Source organism: Crocuta crocuta, unplaced genomic scaffold (genome assembly GCF_008692635.1).
Source record: "Crocuta crocuta isolate KB4526 unplaced genomic scaffold, BGI_CrCroc_1.0 scaffold549, whole genome shotgun sequence".
NCBI lineage: Eukaryota > Metazoa > Chordata > Mammalia > Carnivora > Hyaenidae > Crocuta > Crocuta crocuta.
In genome coordinates this window covers 1,724,621-1,750,933 of record NW_027529169.1, presented here as the reverse complement: position 1 = coordinate 1,750,933, position 26,313 = coordinate 1,724,621, and the positions used below count along the sequence as shown (strand labels likewise).

Genomic DNA, 26,313 nt, shown 5'->3' with positions numbered 1-26,313 from the left:
CAGCTTGTGCCAGACCAACAGCCCCAGGGCAACCATGGGGATGAGGCACCCGTCTCCCAGAGATGGCTTTGTAGGCATGCGGCGGGCGGGGCAGCAAGAGCACAGAAGCAGTCTGGAAGGTGGATATGGCATTGAGCGCAGGGGAGGTGCGGTGCAGAGCAAGAGCAGAAGCTGTAATATGGGAGCCCCACCTCACCGCCGGCCCCCACACAGACACACAGCACCCCACAGGAAGGAAAGAAAATGTTTGAGGTCTCACAAACATTTGTGCTATTACCTTCGAGTTCAAGGGTTTCCTGGGCTGCCCCTCCCCTATTTAAATTAAGCTAGAGAGTGGTGGCAACCCCCTTGCAGCCAGACGAGACTTGCTGATCTTTTTACAGGGTTTCAGACAATAACAGGGGGCCCTACAGACTGCAGGAGTCAGCCTTGGAAGATCCCAGGTAAACGAGTATAGCAGGGAGCCCGGGGAGAAAGGGCAGAGCTGGGAACACTTCCGTGCCTCTTTCACTCTGGACAATTTCAAGATTATAAACAATGCTTTGCTGTGGCAATAGTTTAGCTTCATGAGTAATAGGGCTGCAGCGCTGCCCGTTTAAGATTCTGTTCGCTGAGAGGTTTCTGCATCTCTCTCATTTTCCTTTCTAGTCTTGTGTCTGCTGAGGTAGGGCATTATGAGGAGTCCTTCATTCTACAGGTGAGTAGTTTTTGGTCTCTGGGACGTAAGAGCAGAGGCAGATGGTTCAATGAGGAAAGAGGAAACAGGCTGTGTCCTGACACATGTCACAATGTGCTAGCCTACAGGACATTATGCGAAGTGTAATAAGCCAGTGACGAAAGCACAAATCCAGTGTGATTCCACTTACAGGAGGTACTTAAAGGAGACAAAATCATAGAGACAGAAAGAAGAAGGATGATGGTTGCCAGGGGCTGGGAGGCAGGGGAAATGGGAGTTACCGTTATTAATAGGTATAGAGGTGCAGTTTTGCAAGAAGACAGGGATTGGTAAGGATGGTGGTAATGTTGCACAACAGTACGAATATGAATGCATTTAATACCACGGACCCTAAAGTAATTATGGTGGGAAACTTTATGTGTATTTCACCACAATAAAAATTTTGGGAAAAAATAAGCAATAGGACATCCATTTGGACAGAGAAGGAAAGCGAACAACACAGACATGAAAATAGGATGGTGGAACTGATTACAAACGTTTCTTCCCTTGACTTTCAACTTTTCTGTAATGTTGTTACATTGTTATACTGCTTTATAATAAACAAAGGGGGAAAATGATAGTGTAGCCCTCTGCAGGCCCAAATAAAACTGGGCCACAGTTCTGGGATTTTTCCTTTCATTATATATGTTTTTTAAAAAAAGGATGTACTGAATATTTGCTAAATACTCTAGGCACTGAACTGAGAAATTTAAGCTCCAATTTAGTGAGAATATGAGTTTTTTTAAAAATTTTCATTAAATTTGAGAGAGAGAGTGCAAGTTGGGGAGAGGCAGAGAGAAAGGGGGACAGAGGATCCGAAGCAGGCTCTGCGCTGACAGCACAAGAGCCCGATGCGGGGCTGGACTGCAGGAACCGTGAGATCATGACCTGAGCGGAAATCGGATGCTTAACTGACTGAGCCACCCAGGTGCCCTGAGAATATGAGTTTAAATCAGACGTTAAGGTGGATTGAAAGAAGGGAATGAAGTATAGATTAGAATCAGTTTTATGAATCAGTTAGAAGAGCCAGTTGACACACTGCACACCTGCCTTCAAGGCTCAGATATTTGACGCTAGGGAGGGTGCTCCTGCTCTGTCTGCACCAAACATTTCCTGTCCTGACTCCTCTGGACTGCCCCCTCTGCCTCCCCACCCCATACCTTTGAAACCCAGTCATCCACCTAAGGAACCGCAGCAGCAAGGAGGGGGACAGAGAGGCAGCAACTTAATACACAGGAGTTTCAACCGGCCCCCGACCAGGGGGTGGTTGGGCCATCTGCAGGACATCCTTTAATTACCCTGCACGCCTGCCCCAGGCCTAGGCAGATGGCTTTCTCTCCATGAGAGAAAGCCCAGTTTCCCTGGCTTCTGTCTTGTCTCATTGCTTCCTATCTCTGACCAGTATCCCTTGTATGGCACTATGGCCCCGTGCCTCTGAAGCCTCTAGCAGTTTCAACCTCTCCCTCCAAGTCCATAGGCCTGGGGAATTTCACTCTGAGCAGAGGCAGGCTGGGAGCTCTGAGAAGGGAGAACAGGCATGGAACAAAGAACAAGGTAAAAGTGGAACCAAACATGCTATCAAGAAGGGATTGGTAGGAAAAGTAAAAGAGAAAAGTAAGGAAGACATGTAAGTAGATTTTCCTAAATCCAAAGGACCTCGGAGGATTTGGGTCTCCTGGGCACCTGGCCTCAGGAGTTCTCTTCACCCCGCCCCCTCTTTTACCTGTTTGTGAACTTTTGTAAGCTGTTCCAGGTTGTTCTCAAGAAAGGAAATCTTCTGCTTTTGGGAGTGAATCCCCCCACTGTCCTCGGGCTCCATTTCTGCACTCTGATGAAAGACGGTGGGGGGTTAGAGAAAGCTGAGGACAGGAGGAGAGTATGGGGGCTGTGAAAAGTCCTGGGAAGGCACTCACTTTCTTGACTCGAGTCGTGACGTCTTGAACGAACAGTTTGCGAAGGTTGTGGAGGGTCTGGAGTTCCCGGGCCTGGAAAAAAAATGAAAAATTGGAGATAGCCAAATACTAGGTCAACCTTTCCACTTCAAAATTATTGGAACCTTCAGTCTATTTGGTCAGGTGAATCACTCATCCTTTAGGAAAAGATGTGTCCTGATTATACCACAGACTGATTGCATAAGGAATGGGGTTATGAAGAAATCAGGAGAAAAAAATGAAGTCCCCACCTCACCCTGTTAATTTGGTACAGAGAAACCACTTACAACTGTCTCTTCCAGACCCTTGAGGTCCTGCTTGGATTGTTCATGTCGCTCGTACAGAAATCTGGGGGGAAGAAGGAAACACAAGTTTCTCAGAACAGTACCTTCTCCCTTTCTCCTCTCTCTCCATTCCTTTGATCTATACTTTATTATTATTTATATACAAATTACCCACACTCACTGTGTAGATATTAGAAAAAAAAAGTAAGATGAATTTCATAAAAAGCCCATAATTCTACTACTCACAGATCAAACCACCATTAACATTCTGGTGTCCATCTTTCCAGACTCTTACTTCTTCTTCTTCTTTTATTAAGTTTATTTATTTATTTTGAAAGGGAGAGAGCACCAGCTGGGGGTGGGGAGGGAGAGAATCCCAAGCAGGCTCCGCACTCTCAGCTCACGGGGCTTGAACTCACAAACTGTGAGATTATGACCCCAGCCAGAATCAAGAGTGTGACATTCAACCCACTGAGCCACCCAGGCGGCCCCACCCCCTCCAGACTCTTACTTCTCTGCATGTCTATCCCACAAAAACTTTATGGGACCCTACCATTCACACTGTTTTGTAACCTGCCTTTCACACTCAAGAGAACATCACAAACATCCGTGGCAGCTAATATTCAGTAGAGGTCATTTCTGAAAGTCTCATTTCCCCTTCCCCACCCCATCATATGACTCTCATGGCCACCATCTGCACATCTGCACCGCACCCTGCCTCTGCAGGTGTGTGTGAGTAGCAGCTGCACCTGTGCAGTGGCGGGTTTGCAGGCAGATACCCATTACTCACGTCAGCTCCTGGAGTTTGCTGCTCTTCTCATGCTCTTCGTTCTTCAGTTTCTCGTAGTCAGCCTGCAGCTTCTCTAGCTCTAACTGGAGCTTCTGATTCAGGCTGCACAGGGCAAGGAGGCATCGGAGAGGACAGAGAGATGTCAGTGACCAGGAAAGGGAAGACCAGCTCTGCAAACATCTTCCTTCTGGTACCAATGGGTCCAGTCTGGACTGATGCGTCTACCTCCGGATACCAGAGGCAGATGCCGGCCGCTGTTTCCATGACAGAGTGAGGAACCCTGAGCCATCCAGTCACAAGGGCTCAAGGAGAGGGGACCAGTTCTCACTCCCATGCCTCTTGGGAGCTGGGCGACAAAGTTGTGGCATCACTGTGGCAGGGGCATGTGGAAGGGAGCAAATCAGACGCTGGGCCAAGATGGAGCGTGTGTGAGCATAGCAAGGGAAAGGACCGTTGGAGGCCGGGGTTGTCCAGGGGGATTCTTACTCTTTGAGCTCATCGATGGTCTTCTGCTTCTCATTGATCTCATCCCGGAGCCGGGCCAGCTGCCGGTGATGGGCCTCCCGGTGACTCTCCATCTGCACCTCCAGGGCCTTCTGCAAACAACCCCACCCCATGCTCAAGGCCAGCCTCCCTGACACCAGCTTGGAGAGGGCCAGCACAGCCCTGCCAAGCCCCAGCGGTCCCCTACACCTTCCCCACTCACCTTCACTTCATCTGCATCCTGTGTGTCTGGCTCCTTGTCCTTCAGGGCCACTTCATGCACAGTTTCTGAGGGAAAGAAGGAAAGACAGCTTACCTCACACCTACCTCCTCGGGAAAGAGCTTCCATTTTGTGACCAGAGCTCCAGGTAAGGCAGGGGACATCTACCCAGAATGGGCCCGCCGTGATGTTCTTCTGGGTTAGGACAGTCTGATTGGATACAGCAGGGAAAGAGATCAATGGAGGGTTTATAGTTCACGTACAATAAGCGCCATGCATAAGCGTGCTAAGTAGTATATGAGTTGGCTGCCATGATGTCAGTCTAATGCATTGGATCAGTGTGCTGTCAGGTGGTTTCTTTTGATGTCTGTCACTTTTCCTCCCCGCCCCCTCTGGGATCTCAGATTGCAAGATAAGTGGTTTAGAGGTTTAAGAAGGCCTCACCCTGGGCCTGGAGCTTGGCCAGCTCATCACTCAGGGAGTCATAGGACTCTTCCAGGTGCCGCTTCTTTAGCTCCACACTCTGCATATACTCTGTAAGCGAGCGGATCTTGGCCTCGTGCTAATGGGAGAAGGGGCGGTGAGAGGAAGAAGAAGGGCAGAGTCAAGAACACAACTCCAGGCAGCACAGACCTCTACAGCTCTCCCAGGCCCTCCCCTCCTGTGGGGCCTGCCAGAAGACAGGGCCAGAGGCCACTTCTTTGTGGACCCTCCTTTTAGACCCCATTAGCGCAGGGGGTGGTATCTCCTCTGACCCTTCACTTCCCTGGCCTGGACCCTTCCCTGCCACCTCAGGCTATTCTGTCCTTGACTTTGGTTGACCCTAAGTCCTTGACATGAAGGTGGGTGCTAGGAGTTTTATCCCCTAAGTCACAGAATCGCCCTCCTTCCCAGTGCATGCAAAGGCTCTCAGTGCCCGGTGCTCACCTGGGAGATGAGGAGCTGACAGGAGGAGAGCTCCCGCCCAGTCACTTCCATCTTGCGATGACATTCGACTTGCAGGTTCTCAAGCTGCCGGCAGCGCTTGACCACAGACTTGACTTCCGATTTGATTTTGCTGATATAGAGCCGGGCCACGGTGAACTCCTCCTCAATGGCTCCGCTGATCTCCACCGGCTGCGGGGTGGGAGAGGGCAGGAAGAGGTGCTTCTCTGCTGCAGAGAGGCTTTTACCCATTCCCTTCCACTCTGCCTATCCCCATGCACACCCCCCCACACACAGGGATTCGGGTGGGACAAGTATTTTCCAGACAACTTTTACTGGCCATCATCTGGCATTTCATACTAAATCTTTCTACCTGCACTTAAAGATCCAATTCTGACAGTCTCTCTCTTCCACCTTATAAAGCAATATGATTTTCTTTTGTAGTCAAACTGTTCTGCCTGATCGTCCAGATGGGTCATTGTCACTGCCACAGATTTGCATATATCATTCTCAACTCTGTGCCTCATCTCAAAAGCCTGCTATAGGCACATCTCCATTCCTTCTTTATTCAGCACCCTTTAGAAGGTGTATTTACAGTTGAGTCTGCAAATTCTACTTGTTTTCCTGTATCTAGTTTTTTTTTTTTTAGTTTTTATTTAGTTTTTGAGAGAGAGAGAAAAGGCATGAGCGGGAGAGGGGCAGAGAGAGAGAGACAGAGGATCGGATGCGGACTCTGATAGCAGAAAGCCCTAGGTGGGGCTCGAACTCACAAACCATGAGATCATGACCTGAGCTGAAGTCGGATGCTCAACCAGCTGAGCCACCCAGGCGCCCCTGTATCTAGTTTAAAGACATGTTTCCCAGATCTTTGGCCCACCTTTCTCAGCATCCCTGAGGGCCTGGATTATCCCACCCTGCATCTCCCACCAGTGCCCAGAATGAGAAGGACCGGAACAAGACTACTGCCTCTGTCTCCACTCACCAGCTTAATCTCTCCATTGCCCACGATGACACTGAACTCACTCAGGTCCTTCATCAGCCCATTCAGCACCTCAGCGATGCGTTTTCGCTGGTGTCCACTGACCTCCTGTAGCCGCTGCAGTTCAGACTCCAGGGACAGCATGGTGGCCTGGGGACAGCCCTCAGGTCATCCCACTGCCATCTTCCTACTTCCCTGCTAGCCCAGGCAGAGGCCTCCCCCTCATACGTGACCCTGAGGGCTGCTACAAAGAGAACATGGGCCCTGCAAAAGGGTTTGGGAGGGACAGAGGTCAGGAGGGCAAAGTGTGGTGACAGGTGGGAGAGGGTCCCACAACACACCGCACAGCAGTGTGCAAACGTGGTGCAGAGGACCCTTTGGACATGGGGGACGTTCCGGAGGTCAGGCGGCTCTTGGACCCCAGCCAGCCACTCACCACTTTCTGAGACAGCTCATCCACCAGAAGTTGGTTCTGCTGGCTCTTCTCTTCCACTTCCTGGGACTTCTGGTCGTAGTTCACAGCCAGCTCCTCCAGGGCCTGTAGCACTTCCTTCACCTCATCCTTAGCAGCATCATTCTCTGACTGCAGGTGGCTCAGCTCCCGCTGGACCTTTTCATTGTCCCCTCGGGTAGACACCAGCAGCTGTAAGAAAGAGGTAAGGCAAGTGAGGGACCACCTCTATGGTCCCCTGGTCTGGGGAAGCTGAGAGCACTTCCCCAGACAGGGCCCCTCTGGCACCCGAAGCCTGGAGTGCATAGCTCTGGGAGAGGAGCAAGGGCCAAAGTGAAAGTCAGGAGGAAGGGGGCTATAGGCTTCTTAGAAGCAGGACAGCAGAAGGAAGAAGCACCCGGACTCCAAAACCTGTGGTTTACACAAAGCCCCAGTTGACTCCCTAGATTTCTATAGTTTTGGGGGGTGACTAAGTCCTAAGCAGAAGACTAAGCCCTCTTTAGGGAACACACCGCTCTCCTCTCATGTCTTGTCCTCCTTCCCATTACCTCTTCCTGGTCCAGCATCTGCTGCTTAAGCTTCTCTATGAGCTGGCTCTGCTGGTTGATCTCATCATCCTGTTGGAGGCAAGGGGGAAAGAGGGAGTGAAGGGAGACAGCGCTTTCCAGTCTACACGGATGGGGTGGGGGGCAGAAGTAGGATCCTGACAAAAATCCAGACCATTCAGGGTTTGAGTTAGAAACCCCATAACCTCAAAAGAGGTTTTCTCCTCAGCCTCTCACCTCACTCCTACCCTTCTTTCAAATTTCCTTCTTCCTGGAAGATGATATAACCTTGACAATATCCAGCAAAAGCCTTTAGATTAAAGGACACATCCTCTAACCTAGAACTCCCACTTTGGTCCCCCATTCTAATCAAATCATTCAAAAGCACAGTCTTATGCATCAGAGGCAAAGACAGACCTTTCAGCGTTACTTAGAAGAGTGAAAACAAACCACCCAAAACAAAGAAAACTAGAAGCCCTGTAGTAAACAAGTGGTTAAATACATTTGATAAATGGACTGTTAGGCAGCCATTTAAAAAAATGCTTTTATGGAAAAAAATTTTTAATTAAAAAATAGTTAAAAGAACTAATTAAGTTAAAAGAATTGTTAACAAAGTAGGAAATTGTTGGGGCGCCTGGGTGGCTTAGTCGGTTAAGCGTCCGACTTTCGCTTAGGTCATGATCTCGCGGTTCGTGGGTTCGAGCCCCACGTCGGGCTCTGTGCTGACAGCTCAGAGCCTGGAGCCTGTTTCAGAGTCTGTGACTCTCTGTCTGACTCTCCCCTGCTCACGCTGTCTCCCTCTCTCTCCTAGAAATAAATAAAACATTAAAAAAAAAAGTAGGAAATTGCTCCTTATAGAATATGGAATGAAGAAATCAGATGCAAAGTTACACACACAGTGCACCTCAATTGCAAGTTCTATGTATGAAGAAAAGCAAAATGTTAATAGTGTTATTTCCAAATGGTGTGATAACGGAAGACTTAAATTTTCTTCTATTTATTTATATTTGTCTTCTAAATTTTTTTAATGTTTATTTATTTTTGAGAGAGAAAGAGACAGAGTATAAGTGGGGGAGGGGCAGAAAGAGGGAGGAAGACACAGAATCCAAAGCAGGATCTAGGCTCTGAGCTGTCAGTACAGAGCCCAATGCAGGGCTTGAACCCATGAACCGTGAGATCATGACCTGAGCCAAAATCAGATGCTTAACCGACTGAGTCACCCATGTGCCCCTAAATTTTTTAAATAATATAATTCTTATTAATTTTTAAAATTTTAATTCCAGTATAGGTAACATATAGTGTTATATTAGTTTCAGATGTATGATACGGCAATTCAACCATTCTAAATGTTACTCAGTGCTATCTTCCACATTTTCAATAATGTGCATTTGTCCCTCTTAAAATTAAAAAAAAAAAAAAAGAGCAGTAGAAGCTAATTCCTTAATCCCTCACTTTCCATCCCCCTGGCCTCTGTGCCCTGGGTGTCTCACCTTGTCATCCAGTTGCTTATAGAGGCGGCGGATCTCTTCCTCGTATTTCTGCCGCTCCTCAGGCGCGATGCGCACCACAATGGACGAGTTGTCATTCACAGGGGTCTCCTCACAGAGCTCAGCTCCCAGGGCTGCGTCATCCCCAGCCAGGCGCTCCGTCTCAGGCACATTCTCTCCTGGCCAAGGGACAGAACAAGGTGAGGGACAGGAGAAGACAGAGCTGCATCCAGGAGTCCTTCCTCCCTCGCTCCTCAAGACCTCCAAGCAGGTCTCCATCTCTGTTGCCAAGGGCACCTTCAACCTTTTCTGGGGGGTGGGATGAGGGAGGTCGGCCCCATCTCCCCCTCCCTCGTGACCACTCTACTGCACCCCGCCAGAAACACGGCCCTCCTGGGAGGTCTGCCTGACCTTAAGCACCGCCCCAGACAGGGACTCCTTGGTCCCCCAGGCCTCCTCCTCCCTCGGTCTCTTACGCCCACCGGAACCCTCTCTAACCATTGCGCCACCGGCTCAGCTCAGCCTCCAGCTTTGCGATGGTCTCCTTCTGAGCTTTTGTCTTCTCCTTCTCCTTCTCATATTTCTTCTTCCACTGCTCAGCAGTCAACTCCAGATTCACCGAGGCAGTGTTCTTAATGGTCTTTGCCCTGGATGAGGAGACCAAGATGAGACCCCCACGAAGGCTTGCGTGGCCCTGAGGGGTGACTGCTGCCGGGGCCGCATAGGAGACGAGGGGCTCTGCCACTGACCGCTGCCCAAACATCAGGGTGGACTTGGTCTCTGCATCGTTGTAGCTGGACGGTGAGCAGCAGATGAACATAGTTGTCCGGCAGTTTCCCCCCAGAGAGTCCTGGAGAATCCGTGTCATTTTGCTGTCACGATATGGAACGTAGGTTTTCTGGGGGCGAGGGGGAGATTATGAATCAGGACAATACTCAACGAGAGAATCAGAGAGGACAGTGATGCTGCCTAGGGACCGTACACCTTGTGAACTGGGTGTGATGAGATGGCAGCAGCAGGAGGAGAAGCTGGAAGATGGGGTGCAGGCTGTGGAACAGGGGGCCTGAGGAACACTCACTGTGCCCTCAGCCAGCGCGGAGATCACGTTCCCAAGGGCTGACAGTGACTTGTTGATATTTTTTGCTTCATCCAACACGGCTCCCTCTGCTCCGGTCTTGCTGACCTACCCGAGAAGTAAGGAATGAGTGTGTCATGAGCAGCTGCCGAGGGGGAGGGCTCTCAGGGCCTTTTCTCCACTGGGGCAGATCCGGTCCAACAGAGGCAGGGTCGGGGAAAGAGAACAGCAAAGGCCCTTCCTCTGTTACCCTAAACTTTCTTGCTAAAAGCCACCCACATATTATACAAAATGTCCAGAAAAGGCAAATCCACAGAGAAAAAAAAAGTAGATTACTGGTTGCTAGGGGTGGGGGGAAGGGAGCATAGGGAGTGATGGCTAACAGGTGATGAAAACGGTCTAGAATTAGTGGTGATGAGTGCACAGGCTTCCAACCATCCTAAAACCCACTGAACTATGTATTTCATAACAATGAACTTTACGGTATCTGCATTATATCTCAATTAAAGAGTTATTTCAATTTTAAAAAAGCTCCTCCCGGGGCGCCTGGGTGGCTTAGTCGGTTAAGTGTCCGATTTTCGCTTAGGTCATGATCTCGCAGTTCGTGGGTTCGAGCCCCGCGTCGGGCTCTGTGCTGACTCCCAGCTCAGAGCCTGGAGCCTGTTTCAGTCTGTGACTCCCTCTCTCTCTGACCCTCCCCTGCTCATGCTGTCTCTCTCTCTGTCTCTCTCCTAAAAATAAAAAAAAATATTTAAAAAAAAAAAAAAGCTCCCCCCACCCTCCTTCCATATCCACCCCACGCCCGAGCCCCCAACCTTCTCGCTCCCCGCCAGGTCCACTAGATACAGCTTCCCACTGAGCTTCTGCTCGGTCTCCATGTTCTCCTGCTTGATGTTGATGAGGAAGATGCTGTGGCTCCGAGAGCTGTGTTCATTCATGTCTGCAGGACCAAGGGAGGAACGGTTCCTGTACTAATGCCTGTGGAGCCACAGCCCTCGGCCCCCCGGCTTCCACTGACTGCTGGCCCACCCGGAGAGAGAGGGAACCTGCCGGGCCTAGCCCTGCCACTGCGTCTCCCAGCCAGCTGGGTCGCACACACAAGGGTACCCTCTTCTTGCGGAGGACACAGCTTCCCTTGCTCACTTCCAGTCCCTCGGCCCCCGAGGACACAGACAAGCAGCAGGCTCCCAGACTCAAGAGCCCCTTTTATCCCCACTCACTGGTGACAGCCACGTGGCGATTTGATTTCCCCTCGTCAATCACATCTAAAATCTCCTCTGGACTGGACACAAAGCGTTCAGTACAACCCTGCAGGGGACAAATGGACAGCGACCCATAAACGTTGATCTGCAAACTAAATTACCTGCACACTGATCACGTGACCTTTCAAGACTGTATTTTCCAAGCCCTCGGACCCTCCCAGGTCCCTGGGCCCTTCTCGCTCCTCCAAGATCCCTGCCCTCCAACTTCTGGGTCTCTGGTCCATCCTCCCCCCACACCCCCACACCCACCCAGGTGCCCCTGTCCCCACTCTCACCTTGACAAAGGGCACCCGATTCTTGTCCTCATGCACAGACAGATTTGTCTTGGTCACTGAATCAAGACAATGCAGGGCAGGCAGGGTTAGCACTTCCACCCCCAACCCCACACCCTGTAGTCCACTTAGATGGTGGTTTCTTCTTTGTGCAAAAAGGAGAAAGAAGCTTACACTGAGAACTCAGTTTCTCCTCCTCCAGGATCCTATCCTCAAGGTTCCAGCTGGTCTCAGGCTATTTCTATGCTGAGCTGGGTGAGCAAGCTCACCCTGGGTGTCTAAGCTCATCTCTTGACCCTTTCTGTTTCTGGAAATTCTGGTGCGTGGAGGCAAGGGACATGGGTATGAATGTGTGTGGCCTCTGCATCTCTGGCCAAACAGTACCTAATCCCAAGAGCAATGTGATCTTTCTTTTCCTTGCCCTCCTCACACCCCCACCCACCCAGTGAGGTTAAACACCACTCACCATCCAGAAGGTCACGAATTTTGTCCAGGTAAATCTCAAAGTAAGAAACCTGGTTAGGGAGAAAGGGAAGAGGGCCTATCTTAAATCCGATACAGGGATCTCAAGTGAATGTGACTCGCTCAAACGGTGGTAGTAGGAGGGAAAGAGCAGAAAAGAATATCTTAGCAGAAATAACTAGAGAAGGAAAATGAGTCGGGGTGCCCGGGTTCTCAGTGGGTTCACACTAGATCTTCCCCTCCCAGGCCCCATCTGAGGGCACCCAGCTGTCATGCTGCGATCACCTTGATGTGGAACTCAAGGTTCTCATCCATGGAGTAAATGTGGTTGAAGATGTCTCGGGCAATTCGAGGAATGATTCCCATCAGCTGAGGGTCATGCAGCTTTCCCTGGGGAGGAAGGGTATTCCAGAATGAGCCTGGGGCTCAGAAAGACTAACACAACTCAAGAGGGATGCAGGTGACCACAAAGGTAATAGTTGATAGAAAGACCACCTTAAGGTAGGAGGCAGTCGCTGCCACGTCTACCTTTTTAGTGGAACACAGAGACAACTGAGTAGCCCTTTTAACTTTTACTGCAGCTGCTTTTCCAGATCAAAAGAAGAAAAGTGGAATAGTGGAAAGGATGGAAAACCGCAGCCAGCTGGAGGGATTCCACTAAACTTCCACAATAATAATACTCCTCACTTCATCCTCCAGACCAAGCAACCTTGATTCCAAGATCTTGCCCTGCACTGAGATCTCTTGGCCTCTCATTATCACTCCCAGCTCTTCACCCCTCATGGAAGTCAGACCCTCACCTCCATAGTATGTGTTTTCCCTGAGGATGTCTGTCCATAAGCAAAAATGGTGCCATTGTAGCCAGCAAGAACATCTGAAAGAGATGGCAGAGAAAGAGCACTGGTGGAAAGAAGTGGGGTAGGGAATGGGGAGCCTGAAAACATACATTCTAAAAATAAGTCCATTACCTTTAACAATCTGCATGGCACATGCATGATAAACTTGCTCCTGGGTTGTGTTTGGGGGGAACACGCGGTCAAAGACATACGGCTTCCCCTAGAATGGAAATAGAACGTGGCAGACATCAGCAGCCAGGGTATGAGGGAGAAGAAATACCTCAGCCTCCTTCCATTAGCCTGAGAAGGCACCTGCCTTTCAACCATCCATAGGTGCAGCTGATTTGGGGGGATGAGAGAAACTAAAGAAAGAGGAGCAAAAGTTAGTACTGACACCAGGAATTGTGACCCTGGGCTAGGGAGTGTCAGTGAGAAGCATCACACCATGAGATCATGCGAGGGGATCTTGGTTTTCCTGTGATGATTCAGTACCCCACCACTCCAGGCCTCTCCCTGGGAGACCAAATGGGAAAAGATACCAGGGCCACAGGCTGTGGAGAGTGAAGAACAATTCATTAACACTAAAAATCTACCTCTAGATTTAATAATATCTTCCTCAATAGATCCATATGTCCTGATATGAAAGGATCTTTGAAATGCATTACGTGAAACATGTAAAGTTAGGGACATATATATAGTATGTTCCCTATTGTGTAAATGAAATATACATATACCACAGCTGCTGAGCTGTTGTGCAGACATTAATCCAAGCTCTCTCTCTGTTAAAGAAATCTATAGAATCAGAAACATGGGCCTCCTTTTAAGGAATCAACTTTAAGTAAAGAGAAACTGTGAAACAATTCACTGACCTGCAAGTTCTTAATTCATATTATATGTTACAAATCACGTATGCTGGTAAGAATGCTAAAGATACAGGGGTGCCTGGGCGGCTCAGTCAGTTGAACGTCTGACTCTTAGTTTCATCTTGGGTCCTGATCTCACAGTCATGGGATCAAGCCTGCTTGAGATTCTATCTTCCTCTGCTCCTTTCCCCCACTCATGCTCACACTCTCTCTTTTTATGAAAGAAAGAAAGAAAGAAAGAAAGAAAGAAAGAAGGAAGGAAGGAAGGAAGGAAGGAAAGAAAGAAGGAAAGAAGGAAAGAAGGAAGGAAAGAAGGAAAGAAAGAAGAAAGGAAAGGAAAAGAGAAAAGAAACGAAACGAAACGAAACGAAAAGAAAAGAAGAAAAATGCTAAGGATACACAATACTTATAACCTGGGGAGCCAAACAAGTATATATTCACTATCTAATCATACTAAAGATCTCTGGTAATATTAACTGAGACAATGTTTGTTCTCTACCACAAGCAACAAATTTTTCAGTCATGTTTTTCTGCCGTTCAGTTTAAAGAGACTATGATTGGGGTGCCTGTGTGGCTCAGTCAGTTAAGTACCCAACATCTGCTCAGGAAATGATCTCATGGATTCATGAGTTCGAGCCCCGAGTCAGGCTCTGTGCTGATAGCTCAGAGCCTGGAACCTGCTTCGGATTCTATGTTTCCTTCTCTCTGCCCCTCCCCCACTTGTGCTCTCTGTCCCTCTCTTTCTCTCAAAAATTAAAAAAAAATTTTTTTAATTTTTAAGAAACAAGAGAGAGAGACTATGACTGGGGCACCCGGGTGGCTCAGTCAGTTAAGCACCCAACTTCGGCTCAGGACACGATCTCACTGTTTGTGGGTGTGAGCCCTGCGTTGGACTCTGTGCTGAAAGCTCATAGGCTGGAGCCTGCTTCAGATTCTGTGTGTGTGTGTCTCTCTCTCTGGCCCCTCTCTGCCTCTCTGACACTAGGTCTCTCTCTCAAAAATAAAGAAAAAATTTAAGAAAGAGAGAGAGACTATGGGACTTAGTTGTCAAATTGTTTTACTACAGAGCCCATCTTTATCCAACTGAAATGTAGAACTCAAGGTCTACGGTCACCAGAGTTTGGGAGACATGTCTTAACTAATTAAGGGAAAGTCATAAAACTTGGCCAGAGCTAGACATAGTGGTGCTGGGAATATTCACAATATTGCATCTATACAGAATTTTTTTCTAGAAGGAATATACAAAAATATTGGCGATGGTTACTATGGGGAGAGACAAGTCTTTTATTTTTCATTTTGTATCCTGGGCAGAGAGAGGGGAAGAGAGAGTATCCCAAGCAGGCTCCACACCATCAGCACAGAGCCTGACGTGGGGCTCAAACCCATGAACAGCAAGATCATGACCTGAGCCAAAATCAAGAGTCAGGCGCTTAATCGACTGAACCACCTAGATGCCCCAAATTCTGTTAAATATTTAAATGTCCATACTGTTTGTACTCTATGTTAGTGATTCCAATGCTAGGAATTCATCTTACAACACTTACTTAAGCACTTAAAGATTTATGTAGAAGGTGTAGCAATTTATGTTCAGTGTAGCAGTTTGAATTAAAGTAAAACTAGAAGCAATCCAAACATCCATCAACAAGATGTTGGGTATGGTAACTCCATACCCTACCCCCACTAAAATGAGTGAGGTTGGTTTACATATATGACATGTCCAAGCTCAATAAAGTGAAAAATAGAAACAGTATGTGTAATGTGATTATACTTTTTAAAAAACATATGGACAGAATAGCCTTAGAAAAAAAGACTTGGAAGACTATATACAGAACTATTAACTGGTTATCCCTGGAGAGCCGAATAACAGGAACTTATGCATTCAACATTTTTTTCTGTGATATTTAAATGTTTTAGAATGACAACATATTGCTTTTAAATTAAAAATGTAAAATATTATGGGGCACCTGGTCCTTTGGTTGGTCTGTGCTGACAGCTCAGAGCCAGGAGCCTGCTTGGGATTCTATCTCTCTCTCTCTCTCTCTCTGCCCCTCCTCCACTCATGCGCGCACTCTCTCTCTCTCTCTCTCTCAAGAATAAACAAACATTAACAACAAATTCTAATGTAAAATATTACAGATGATGTTAGAGAAAAATGTGTGACAAGGTATGCACAAAGTACTGTTAAGCAAGAAAGTAGTTTTTAAAATAGTATGCAGTAGGGGCGCCTGAGTGGCTCAGTCGGTTAAGTATACGACTTCGGCTCAGGACATGATCTAATGGTTTGTGGGTTCGAGCCCCACATAGGGCTCTGTGCTGACAGCTAGCTCAGAGCCTGGAGCTTGTTTCAGATTCTGTGTCTCCCTCTCTCTCTGACCCTCCGCTTCTCATGCTGTCTCCTCTCAGAAATAAATGAAACATTAAAAAATTTAAAGTTTATTTTATTTATTTTGAGAAAGAAAGAGAAAGAGTGTGAGCGACAGACGGGCAGAGAGAAAGAAGAGGGAGAATCCCAAGAATCAGTGGCTTAACCGACTGAGCCAGCTGGGTGTCCCAAAATCCATAATTTTTAAATAAGAAAATTTTAAGTTTTTCTTTTCTTTTTTTTAAAAAAAAAATTTTTTTTAATGTTTTATTTATTTCTAGGAGAGAGAGAGAGACAGCGTGAGCAGGGGAGGGTCAGAGAGAGAGGGAGTGACAGACTCTGAAACAGGCTCCAGGCTCTGAGCTGGCAGTCAGCACAGAGCCCGACGCGGGGCCCGAACCCACGAACCGCGAGATCATGACCTAAGCGAAAGTCGGACGCTTAACCGACTAAGCCACCCAGGCGCCCCAAAAAATTTTAAGTTTTTCAAACAAAGGTATTAATATTCTTACTACATAAAGTTTCATAAATTAGTAACAAAAAGATAAAACTCAATGGAAAAAATGGACAGGAGCTATGTAGTAACAACAGAAAAATAAATACAGATGTTCAATGTTTTCTTTTTTTAATGCTTATTTATTTTTTATTTTTTAAAAATGTTTATTTATTTTTGACAGAGATGGAGACCAGGGGAGGGGCAGAAAGAGGGAGACACAGGGGCACCTGGGTGGCCCAGTCGGTTAAGCATCCGACTTCGACTCAGGTCATGATCTCATGGTTCGTGAGTTCAAGCCCCGCGTCAGGCTCTGAGCTGTCAGCCTGCTTTGGATTCTGTGTCTCCTTCTCTCTCTGTCCCTCCCCCACTTGTGTTCTGTCTCTCTCTGTCTTTCAAAAACAAATAAATGCAAAAAGAAAAAAGAAAACTTAAAAAAAAAAAAAGAAAGAAAGAGGGAGACACAAAATTCAAAGCAGGCTCCAGGCTCTGAGCTGTTAGCACAGAGCCTGACACAGGGCTCAAACTCACAAACCACAAGATCATGACCTGAGCTGAAGTCGGACATTTAACCGACTGAGCCACCCAGGCGCCCCAATGTTTATTTATTTTTGAGAAAGAGAGAGCATAACTATGGGAGGGGTAGAGAGAGAGGGAAACATAGAATCGGAAGCAGGCTCCAGGCTCTGAGCAGTCAGTACAGAGCCCGACACAATGGGGCTCGAACTCACAAACCCTGAGATCATGACCTGAGCGGAAATCAGAGGCTTACCCAACTGAGCCCTTCAGGCACTCCTAATGTTCAATGTTTTCAAACTAAAACAGTAACATTGTTACTCACTTATCACATTGAAAATCACAAACTTAATTGTAATACCCGTGTAGGTAAGGATTTAAGTAGGTATAATTTCCATGAAATGAGTGCCTTCATCCTTTTCTGGTAGGACAGTATATTCATTCAACTTTTATGGGAGCAATTCAGAAATACATAATCAAAATCCTTGACCTGTACATATCTACTTCTAATTCATACTATGAAAATATTTGTAGCAAACATGTAGCTACAAAATGTTTTTTATCATGGGGTGCCTGGGGGTGGCTCAGTTGGTTAAGTGTTCAAATTCAGCTCAGGTCATGATCTCAGTTGGTGGGTTCCAGCCCCTCTGTGCTGACAGCTCAGAGCCTGGAGCCTGCTTCAGATTCTGTGTCTCTCTCTCTCTGCCCCTCCCCCGGGCTTGATCTCATGGGCAAGTTTTCTCTCTCTCAAAAAAAAAAAAAAAAATTTAAGAAAAGAAAAGAATAAGTGTTAAAAAAAAAAAGAATGCTTATTATCACACTGCTTATAATAATAAGAAATTGAAAACAACCAAAGGGAATAACATTTAGGGGACTGGTTAACATAATGGATTGATTAAATCATGGCATGTGCATATTTTTATCCTTTGTTGCTGTTTAAAAATGATGTCATAATAGAAATTTGTCATCAATAAATCCCAAAAATGTGTTAGTAAAAGAATAAAACAGCACATACTGTATAATTCCCTTTGTATGATGTTAAAGAAAAGACAAAACTTAGCTAGTGATACAAGCTAGATGCCTGGGGGTGATATTGACAGGAGGGGGCAAGAGAGAGCTTTGAGGGGTAATAGAAATACTCTAGATTTCAATTTGGGTAGTGGTTACATGAGTGTCAAAATATGTTATAAAATGGGGCGCCTGGGTGGCTTAGTCGGTTAAGCGTCCGACTTTCGCTTGGGTCATGATCTCGCGGTTCGTGGGTTCGAGCCCCGTGTCGGGCTCTGTGCTGAATGGCAGCTCAGAGCCTGGAGCCTGTTTCAGAGTCTGTGACTCCCTCTCTCTCTGACTCTCCCCCTGCTCATGCTGTCTCTCTCTCTCTCTCCTAGAAATAAATAAAACATTTTAAAAAAATGTTATAAAACTCATCAAACTGCATAAGATTTGTGCACTCACTGAATGTAAATTATATACCTCTTATAAAATATGACATCATAAAATGACATTATAATGGTTCTTAAAAATGAATTGATACACAACTTCATTATTAAGATAAATGCATATTAAGACTATGAAATACCATTTTAACCTATCAAAGTAGCCAATGGATTGCATTGGAGAAGACATATATAAACTGGAGCCAACTCTCTGAGAGGCAATTTGGAACCAGTTCTTATATTTTTAAGTACATATATATACTTTAAGACCTCAACTTCTAAAAATTTATCCTATACAGACACACTGCACATAAGCCACACACACACACACACACACACACACACACAGGTCATTCAGTTGTTTGTATTAGCAAGTTAACAGAATAACACTAAAGGTCTATCAATAGGGACCTGGTTAAGTAAATTATGGCATATCCCTACAACAAACTATAAAGTTGTTGAAAAGAATGAGATGTCGCTTTATGTGCTGATAAGGAAGACTCTCCTAGACTTGTTGTTAAGTCAAAAAGGAAAAAANGCTCAAACCCACGAACCGCAAGATCGTGACCTGAGCGAAAGTCGGACGCTTAACCGACTAAGCCACCCAGGCGCCCCATAAATTTAAAAAATTTAAAAAGTATATGCATGTATATATGTATTTGCTTATACACGTATAGTATGTTTTTAGAAGGATCCATAAAAAAACTAGTAACAAGGTTGCCTCCTGAAAGGAGAACCTGGTGGCTAGAAAAGAGAGGTAGGAAGGACCTTACTTTTCATTGTTATTTTTTTGTATCATTTGAATTTTGTCACTTGTGCATGTTAAGACTTATGCAAAAATTGAACATTTTAAAAAATAAATAAAATTATGTAAAATATTTAATGGTGGTAAAGTAGTAGTCATGGTATTATGTTAGTGAAAAAACTAGGTTACAAAACAATATATAGTTTATGATACACTTTCATGAAAATTAATATATGCATATATGCAGCAAAAACTCACTGGAAACAAATACCTTCAGTTGTTAACAGTGTTCTTCTTGGGGTGGTGGGATTTTTTTTCTAAGTTTTTTAAAACGTTTTATTTATTTCTGAGAGAGAGAGAGAGAGAGACAGCATGAGTAGGGGAGGGTCAGAGAGAGAGGGAGACACAGAGTTTGAAGACAGGCTCCAGGCTCTGAGCTTGCTGTCAGCACAGAGCCCAAGGCGGGGCTTGAACCCAGGAACCGTGAAATCATGACCTGAGCTGAAGTCGGATGCTTAACCGCCTGAGCCACCCAAGTGCCCCTGGGGTGGTGGGATTTTGAGTGATTTTTAGTTTCTTCAACATGCTTCTCTTTGTTTTTAATTTTGTCAACAATTAAAATATGAGTGATGTAATCATATCAGACTATGTTTAATATTATTTTTAAAAAGTATACCTTAATTCTTTTTTTTAAGGTGTGAGTTTGTGGATTGTTCATAGGACTTTTGTGAATTTTGCATCCTTTTTATCCAAATAGTTCATCATTACATTTCATTACAAAGAATAAAATTCTTATTACATATAAGAAAATCATACAGTGTTACAACAAACAGATTTAAAGTGGCATTGATACTTGTCCTCCTCAGTGGTAATGCCTCTCTTTTTAAATTAACTTTTTTGTTGAAAATTGATTCTTGAATTGTAATCTAACTCAGTGTTTCTCCTATCCAGCAGCCAAGAAACAGAAACAAACAAACACGTCTATCTCAAGCCAATGACTTTCACCTCTTCTCCACCAGTGATGGCTATCTATGCTTCTTGAAGCCAGGAATGTAGCCAAAGGGGATTAAATAGAGCTCTGAAGTCAACTTTGCCCCTCCCTTCTTCCCTTCTGGGAAAATGGGCACCAGCTCATTCTCCCCCTTCCCTTTGTCTCTCCTCTCTCTCATAAACATTCTCATTTATAGGATTCCAGAGGAGGCTATGGATGCATTAAAATGGAGGGCGCTCTCCAAGTGCTGAAGGAAATTATCGCCTGAGAACCCCTTTTCTTGAGCCTAGGCCGAGAAGGAAGAGAACACAGAGGGCAAAAGGGTGGTGTTCTCAGTACTGTGAGGCTAAAAGATATCTAAGAACTAAAAATAGGTCCACTTAGTAAACTCGTGAGCAGGGAAAGCCATAGACAGATTATAATTTCAGGGTTTCTGGAAAGGTCTGCTACCTCTTCTTTACTCTTGGCTGGCCCTTAAATTCCAAGTTTAGTCCATCATTTTATCTTAAGATTTTTATTTCTGTTAAATTGTTAATTTCTCTTAAATTTTCTATTGATTAAACTCAAGATGAATTTGTTTGCCAGATTTTTTTTATAACTTTCTTTTTTTTTTTTTAATGTTTTTAAATTTATTTCTGAAAGAGAGAGAGAGACAGCATGAGCAGGAGAGGGTCAGAAAGAGAGGGAGATACAGAATCTGAAGCAGGCTCCAGGCTCTGAGCTAGTGGTCAGCACAGAGCCCGACGCGGGGCTCGAACCCACTAACCATGTGATCATGACCTGAGCCGAAGTCGGACGCTTAACCGACTGAGCCACCCAGGTGCCCCATGTTTGCCAGATATTTTTATGAGAATAATTAGACCAATGGCTTTCTACTTATTCTGCCTCTGGACTACTCACCTGGGAAACATCACCATTATTTATGTCTCTCATGACACACAATTGCTTTGAGTCGGATTGTAGTATGTTGTGGGGAGTTTCTTATCAGAATCTGGGGGAGTGTGTATAGTTAGCAAAAGCCATTACTTTCTTTTTCTTTTTCTAAGTCATTTCTTTTAAAAAAAATTTTTTTTATGTTTTATTTATTTCTAGGAGAGAGAGAGACAGCATGAGCAGGGGAGGGTCAGAGAGAGAGGGAGTCACAGACTGAAACAGGCTTCAGGCTCTGAGCTGGCAGTCAGCACAGAGCCCGATGCGGGGCTCGAACCCACGAACCACGAGATCATGACCTAAGCGAAAGTCGGACGCTTAACCGACTAAGCCACCCAGGCGCCCCTTTTTCTAAGTCATTTCTGATGCTCCCTCTCAGACCTCTGCCCAGACCACTCCACAGCCTGGATCACCACGTAGACCAAGAATTTCTTGAAGGCAGGGATTCTTTGTAAAGCCCTAATATCAAGCACAGTCCTTGGCCCACAGGATGTTCTTCATAAATATTTGTCGAGTAAATACAGATATCGATGGAGGAGAAAGTAAAAAGATACTAAAGACCTGGATGTTTGGATAAAACAACTAGTAAGAAGGGTAAATGTTAACTTCCTAACATATCAAAGGCTAGCTTGTGGGGAGACAACATATATAAAATAATAATAACACCTAACTCTTATCAGGAGTTTATTACGTGTCTGTCACTGTGCTAAGCAATTTATATGCATTATCTCTTTCACAGCAATCCTAAAAGGTAGGTATAATTATTATTCCATTTTATAGATGTGGAAACTGAGGTTCAGAGAAGTAAGGTAGCTTGCCCACAGTCACACAGCTGAGAAATGGTAGAGCACGGTCTCAAACCCAAGCAGTCTGAATACAGACTCCCAGTGCCATAGTGATCCAAAAACCCGGGGCACCTGGTGGCTCAGTCGGTTAAGCGTCCAACTTGGGTTCAGGTTATGATCTCACAGTTAGTGAGTTCAAGTTCGAGCCCTGAGTCAGGCTCTGAGCTGTCAGCACAGCTTAGGATTTGGAGCCTGCTTTGGATTCTGTGTCTCCCTCTTTCTCTGGGCCTCTCCCTGGCTTGTGTTCTCTCCTCTCCCCCTCCCTCCCTCTCTCCCCCTCCCTCCCCCCCACCTCTCTCAAAATTTCAGAAACTGAAGTGCCTGAACACTGAACACTGCATCAGATCCTTATCATGGCTTTTCTTTCGCCTTCCCCACATGCCACCCCCCACACCCAATTTAGACATTTCTCCAAATGTTCCCAGACAGACAGTGATGCTTCATCACTCCTTTTTTTCCAACCTCAACCCCATCTTCAGAAGTATGTGATTCTCCAACCCATCCTCTCCCAGGAACCCTCCCTCACCAAGTCAGCATCGGAGACAGGGAAGACCGGTTTCATTAGAAACCCTTAGCAAGATTCCCCACCTTTGAGGGATGCCCCTGAGATCCACTCCTCTACCCACAGCAATCTAAGCATCCCTCACAGCCTTCTCCAGAGAGCCCCCTTCAGGGTGCTGCAGCCCAGGGCTCTGTTCTCCCTAACCCCACCCCAAGCCTCCTTGTTGTCGCCTAGTCCATTTGTGTCTCCCGGCACCTTTCAGTAGTTTTCCATTATGTGAGCTGACTGAAGCTAATGGGAGGGCCTAAGATCAGGGGTCCCAAGATGACCAACCTTTTCAACCCTCAGTAAAGCTCGCAGTAAAGGCTGAACTTCTGAGCACCAGGCCTGATTTCCATGGTGACGCCCCTGGGGATTGTTGCCATGGTAATGTTGGAGAGACACTGGCCACGGTGAACATTACCTCCCCTCTCTGTTTTCCTTTATGAGACTCCCCCAAAGCTAAAGGGAGACCTGCTCCTCTTCTTCAGATATCGGAGGAATCCTGGACCATCCCAAACAATACTCTTATCCAATAATCCATCAGGTTCCAACCTAGCTTTTCCAAGTAAGGTACTTGATAGTCCTGGATTTTTGCCTGCTTTTCCAAATTGAAGTACTTGATAGTCCTGGACTTTGCCTGCCCACTAACCCATCAGGAGACCTAAGGGAGGAAATATAGTGGACACTTGAATGAATGAGGGAGACAGCTACAGGGAGAGGGAGAGAGAGTGCATTGTCTTCTCTTACTGTCATCCTTCCTGTGTCTGGTATAGAGGCAACAGCCCAGACAGCAGCCACCAGGACCCTTTGCCCACCAAGACCAAGGCAGAGAGACACTTAAATGGGTCCAGTGAAAAAGTCACACTGGATTCTGAGTGACACAGAGAGCAAAATAAGGTCCACAGCACACAGACAGTGACCCAGACACCCGTCTACTATGACTCAGGCCATTAACTTTGGCTAAGTCCCATCCCCCAGATTTCTGGGAGAAGTCAGGGCAGTGGGGGAGGGATAAGGCTGAAAGAGCTATCTTTCCAGCTTATCCTCCTACCCTTTGCCAAGCAGAAAAAGCCCACGAACACTAGGGACTCTGAAGCTCAGAGCTAGCCGCAGTGCCGCAGAGGCAGAGAGGAGAGCCATTAGAGGAAGGAGCAGGGGCTGCATTTGGAGAGATTATTGTCTCCCCCTTCACTCTTCCCTCACCTTCCTGAAGCAGCTTCCTCCATTAATTCTTCAGATGTTGGGCTCCAAAGGGAGCTCGAGGAGGAAAGAGGAAAGGGGGTAGGGGATTTCCTCCCTTTGGTGGGACTCAAGGGTCATTTCAGAATCCCTTCTCCTATAGCTTCCTCCTCCCAAATGAGCAATGAACAGTCAGGCTGGGAAGGCAAGCTCCAAGGACGCTGCCTGAGACAAAATGGCCCCCCAATAGCATCTATCTCTGCCGGAAAGATTGACAGGAAGGGCTTGGGCAAAGGAAGATACACAATGGGACAAAGGTGCAGCCCTGCACATATCAGGCAAAACAGACAAGGAGGGACCCGCTGTGGAACTAAGATAGAATCTGAATTGGCAGAGGGCCCTGTGCCTCTCTTCGTCTCTCCCCCTTCTCCACCTTCTACTGTGTCTTTCTTATTTAGCGAGCTGGACAGATCAATACCTCCGCTCCTTCTCCTGACACCCCCCCCCACCATGCCCAACGCCCCATGACCGCCACACCAGGATGGCCTGAGAGCCTAAAGGAGTTTGTTCAGACTTACCTGAAAAAACGAAAGCAAGGAACTAGGCTTCACAGTAGAAGCCTTTTGTGGGTGGGCTCTCCCATGACCACCTCCCTCCTGTTTCTCAGCCTTCATACCTCAGGGGACCGTCAAGCTCTAACTCTCGCAGCTAATACCTGCTGTCCAGACTACTTGGAGAGGAGCCCCCAGGCTGATTCCCCAGACTGACCAGACTGTAAAGCCTAAGGCCCTGGAGGCAAAGAGAGACAGGAGCCCTCTCTACGTGGTGAACACACATGTGTAAGCACACACACAAGGCAGAAGCACCCATTTGAGTCCAGTTGGTGGGAGCTGAGCATGGTGACAGACTGGGGCCTTAGGGGATAGGACATATAAGCAGGCTCTTCTTAAAGTAGGTTTATTCAAAGTCCCATTCTCACTGATTCAGAACGCTCATGCTCCCTACCCATCTTAATTTCTTTAATAAGCATGCCTTGTGCCAAGCACTGTGGACCAAATATAAACAGTGCCCCTGACCTTGACGGCGGTCCTCATACGTGCCTCTCCCTTCTCAAGTTGGCTACAGTCTCCTGGCCCAGCACCCCTCAAAGCCCTACAGGATTCGACCCCCAGATCCTTTCACCCCATAGTCTAACATCCCTACCAACCTCGGGAAGGAGGGGTGGGTGAAGAATTCTCTAGGAATTCCCTTTGGGCCATCACAGATAAAGGTCCAGAAGAGAAATCTGTAGAGGCCGTGTGATACAGAGGAACAGCTATGAGATTTGGAGTTACAGATTAAGGTTCAGATCCATGAATTAACAGTGTGACCTTGAGAAAGTCATTCAACTTCTTTGGGCCTCAATTTCCTCATCTGTAAAATGGAAATATTAATACCTATTCCAGAGTGTTGTTCTGAGGATTAAAGAATACATGTCAAGTAACAAACCCCAAGTAAACATTAGTTCTCCTTAGTAAGATCTCCTTCATGGGTAGGGCTGTCATGAATAGGTAGAAACGACCTGCTACTTTTTACTGGATCATCGAGAGAAAGGATGAATAAGCAAGTACCTATTAAGACCTCAGGATTTGGTTATTTTTATTTGCTGGGGGGAACTGGGGTGTCTGAAATCCTCTTCCTACTGTACCTGGGAGGGAAAGGCAGACATTTCCTCAGGACCCCAGAGCCCCCTTCCCCGACTGGGTGTGGCATCAATGCATTTCTCAGAAAAACCTTCATCAGATCTGTGCCCTCTGCCCTAGTCGAGGCTGCAACTACTTCAGGGGCTGACGGAGGGCTTGGTCCTAGAGCCCACTCTCATTTATACCTCCGCCCGCAGAAGCCTTGGACTGTCCGCCTCCCATCTAGACCATTCACTCGTCTGCCCCCTCCCTTCCTGGGAGGTGGGGGTAGAGATCTGAGCCAATAACAAAGGGAAGATGCGCTTTCTCTAGGGGAGAGGGAAAACATCAGAAAAACACGGGACCGGCTCTGACGGGTGAGGACGCTGCAGCGACCAGCAGAGGGGAGTTGGGTCCCCCGACTGCGAGGAAGTAGCCCCCTCCCACTCTGCGGGGACTTGGCCACCCGCCTGGCCAGGCCACACCCAGTCATCCTAATGCAGGGGAGAGGAGGGGCTGCGGCGGAGAGGATGGAGGCTGAGCGGCGGGGAGGGGGCGCCGAGTGACAGCTAGGGTCTAAGACTCGGCGGGGGCGGGGGAGAATCTTCCCAAATTTCCCTCCCGGGGCGACACTCACCCCAATAACGACGCTGTCGTCCCCTTGGAAAATGGGGATGAACTTGTCCCCCCGCAGAATCTCGGCCTGGTTCAGGGGCCGAAATCGGCAGAGCACCTTGATGCTACATTCGTTGTTGGTCTCCGCCATGGTGGTCGCCGGCGACAGGCTGGGGCACTTCTCGGGCAGGAGGGCGGTGTGCGCTCCGAAGGAGGGGGGCTCAGATGGGGCCGACGCGGAGGACAGGTGCTCGGTCTCTGGGACCGAGAAAGCAGGCGGGGCGCCCGGGCGAAGGCTGGGGAGCAGGGCCGGGGCGCGCTTGCTCGCTCCTGCGGCACAGGGATGCAGGCGACCTGGGCGTCTGGTCCTCTCTCGGCTCTCTGCCTCTCCGCCCCTCGCGCTGCAGCGCCGCGCCG

At 47.1% G+C, this 26,313-nt stretch overlaps 1 protein-coding gene across 4 annotated transcripts in view; it reads right to left on the bottom strand.

Moving 5' to 3' along the window:
• Nucleotides 1-26,268, bottom strand: part of KIF5A (kinesin family member 5A) — a 31,923-nt gene extending 5,655 nt beyond the window's left edge. Inside the window, exons 1-25 of one of the 4 annotated variants that reach the window (XM_077757576.1) lie at nt 25,919-26,268; nt 12,849-12,936; nt 12,681-12,754; nt 12,166-12,270; nt 11,885-11,933; nt 11,422-11,477; nt 11,105-11,192; nt 10,700-10,824; nt 9,888-9,992; nt 9,559-9,707; nt 9,308-9,456; nt 8,813-8,988; nt 7,326-7,394; nt 6,763-6,969; nt 6,330-6,476; nt 5,351-5,539; nt 4,868-4,985; nt 4,592-4,633; nt 4,427-4,491; nt 4,207-4,316; nt 3,721-3,822; nt 2,934-2,994; nt 2,629-2,700; nt 2,439-2,543; nt 1,876-1,896 (exon numbers count right to left, since the gene is read on the bottom strand). In XM_077757576.1, coding sequence (XP_077613702.1) covers nt 1,876-1,896; nt 2,439-2,543; nt 2,629-2,700; nt 2,934-2,994; nt 3,721-3,822; nt 4,207-4,316; nt 4,427-4,491; nt 4,592-4,633; nt 4,868-4,985; nt 5,351-5,539; nt 6,330-6,476; nt 6,763-6,969; nt 7,326-7,394; nt 8,813-8,988; nt 9,308-9,456; nt 9,559-9,707; nt 9,888-9,992; nt 10,700-10,824; nt 11,105-11,192; nt 11,422-11,477; nt 11,885-11,933; nt 12,166-12,270; nt 12,681-12,754; nt 12,849-12,936; nt 25,919-26,047 — 2,601 coding nt within the window. In that variant the 5' untranslated portion in view covers nt 26,048-26,268. The remainder of the gene's footprint in view (nt 1-1,875; nt 1,897-2,438; nt 2,544-2,628; nt 2,701-2,933; nt 2,995-3,720; nt 3,823-4,206; nt 4,317-4,426; nt 4,492-4,591; nt 4,634-4,867; nt 4,986-5,350; nt 5,540-6,329; nt 6,477-6,762; nt 6,970-7,325; nt 7,395-8,812; nt 8,989-9,307; nt 9,457-9,558; nt 9,708-9,887; nt 9,993-10,699; nt 10,825-11,104; nt 11,193-11,421; nt 11,478-11,884; nt 11,934-12,165; nt 12,271-12,680; nt 12,755-12,848; nt 12,937-25,918) is intronic. The other 3 variants (XM_077757574.1, XM_077757575.1, XM_077757577.1) reach the window with 3 other exon arrangements.
• Between the last annotated feature and the right edge of the window lie 45 nt (nt 26,269-26,313).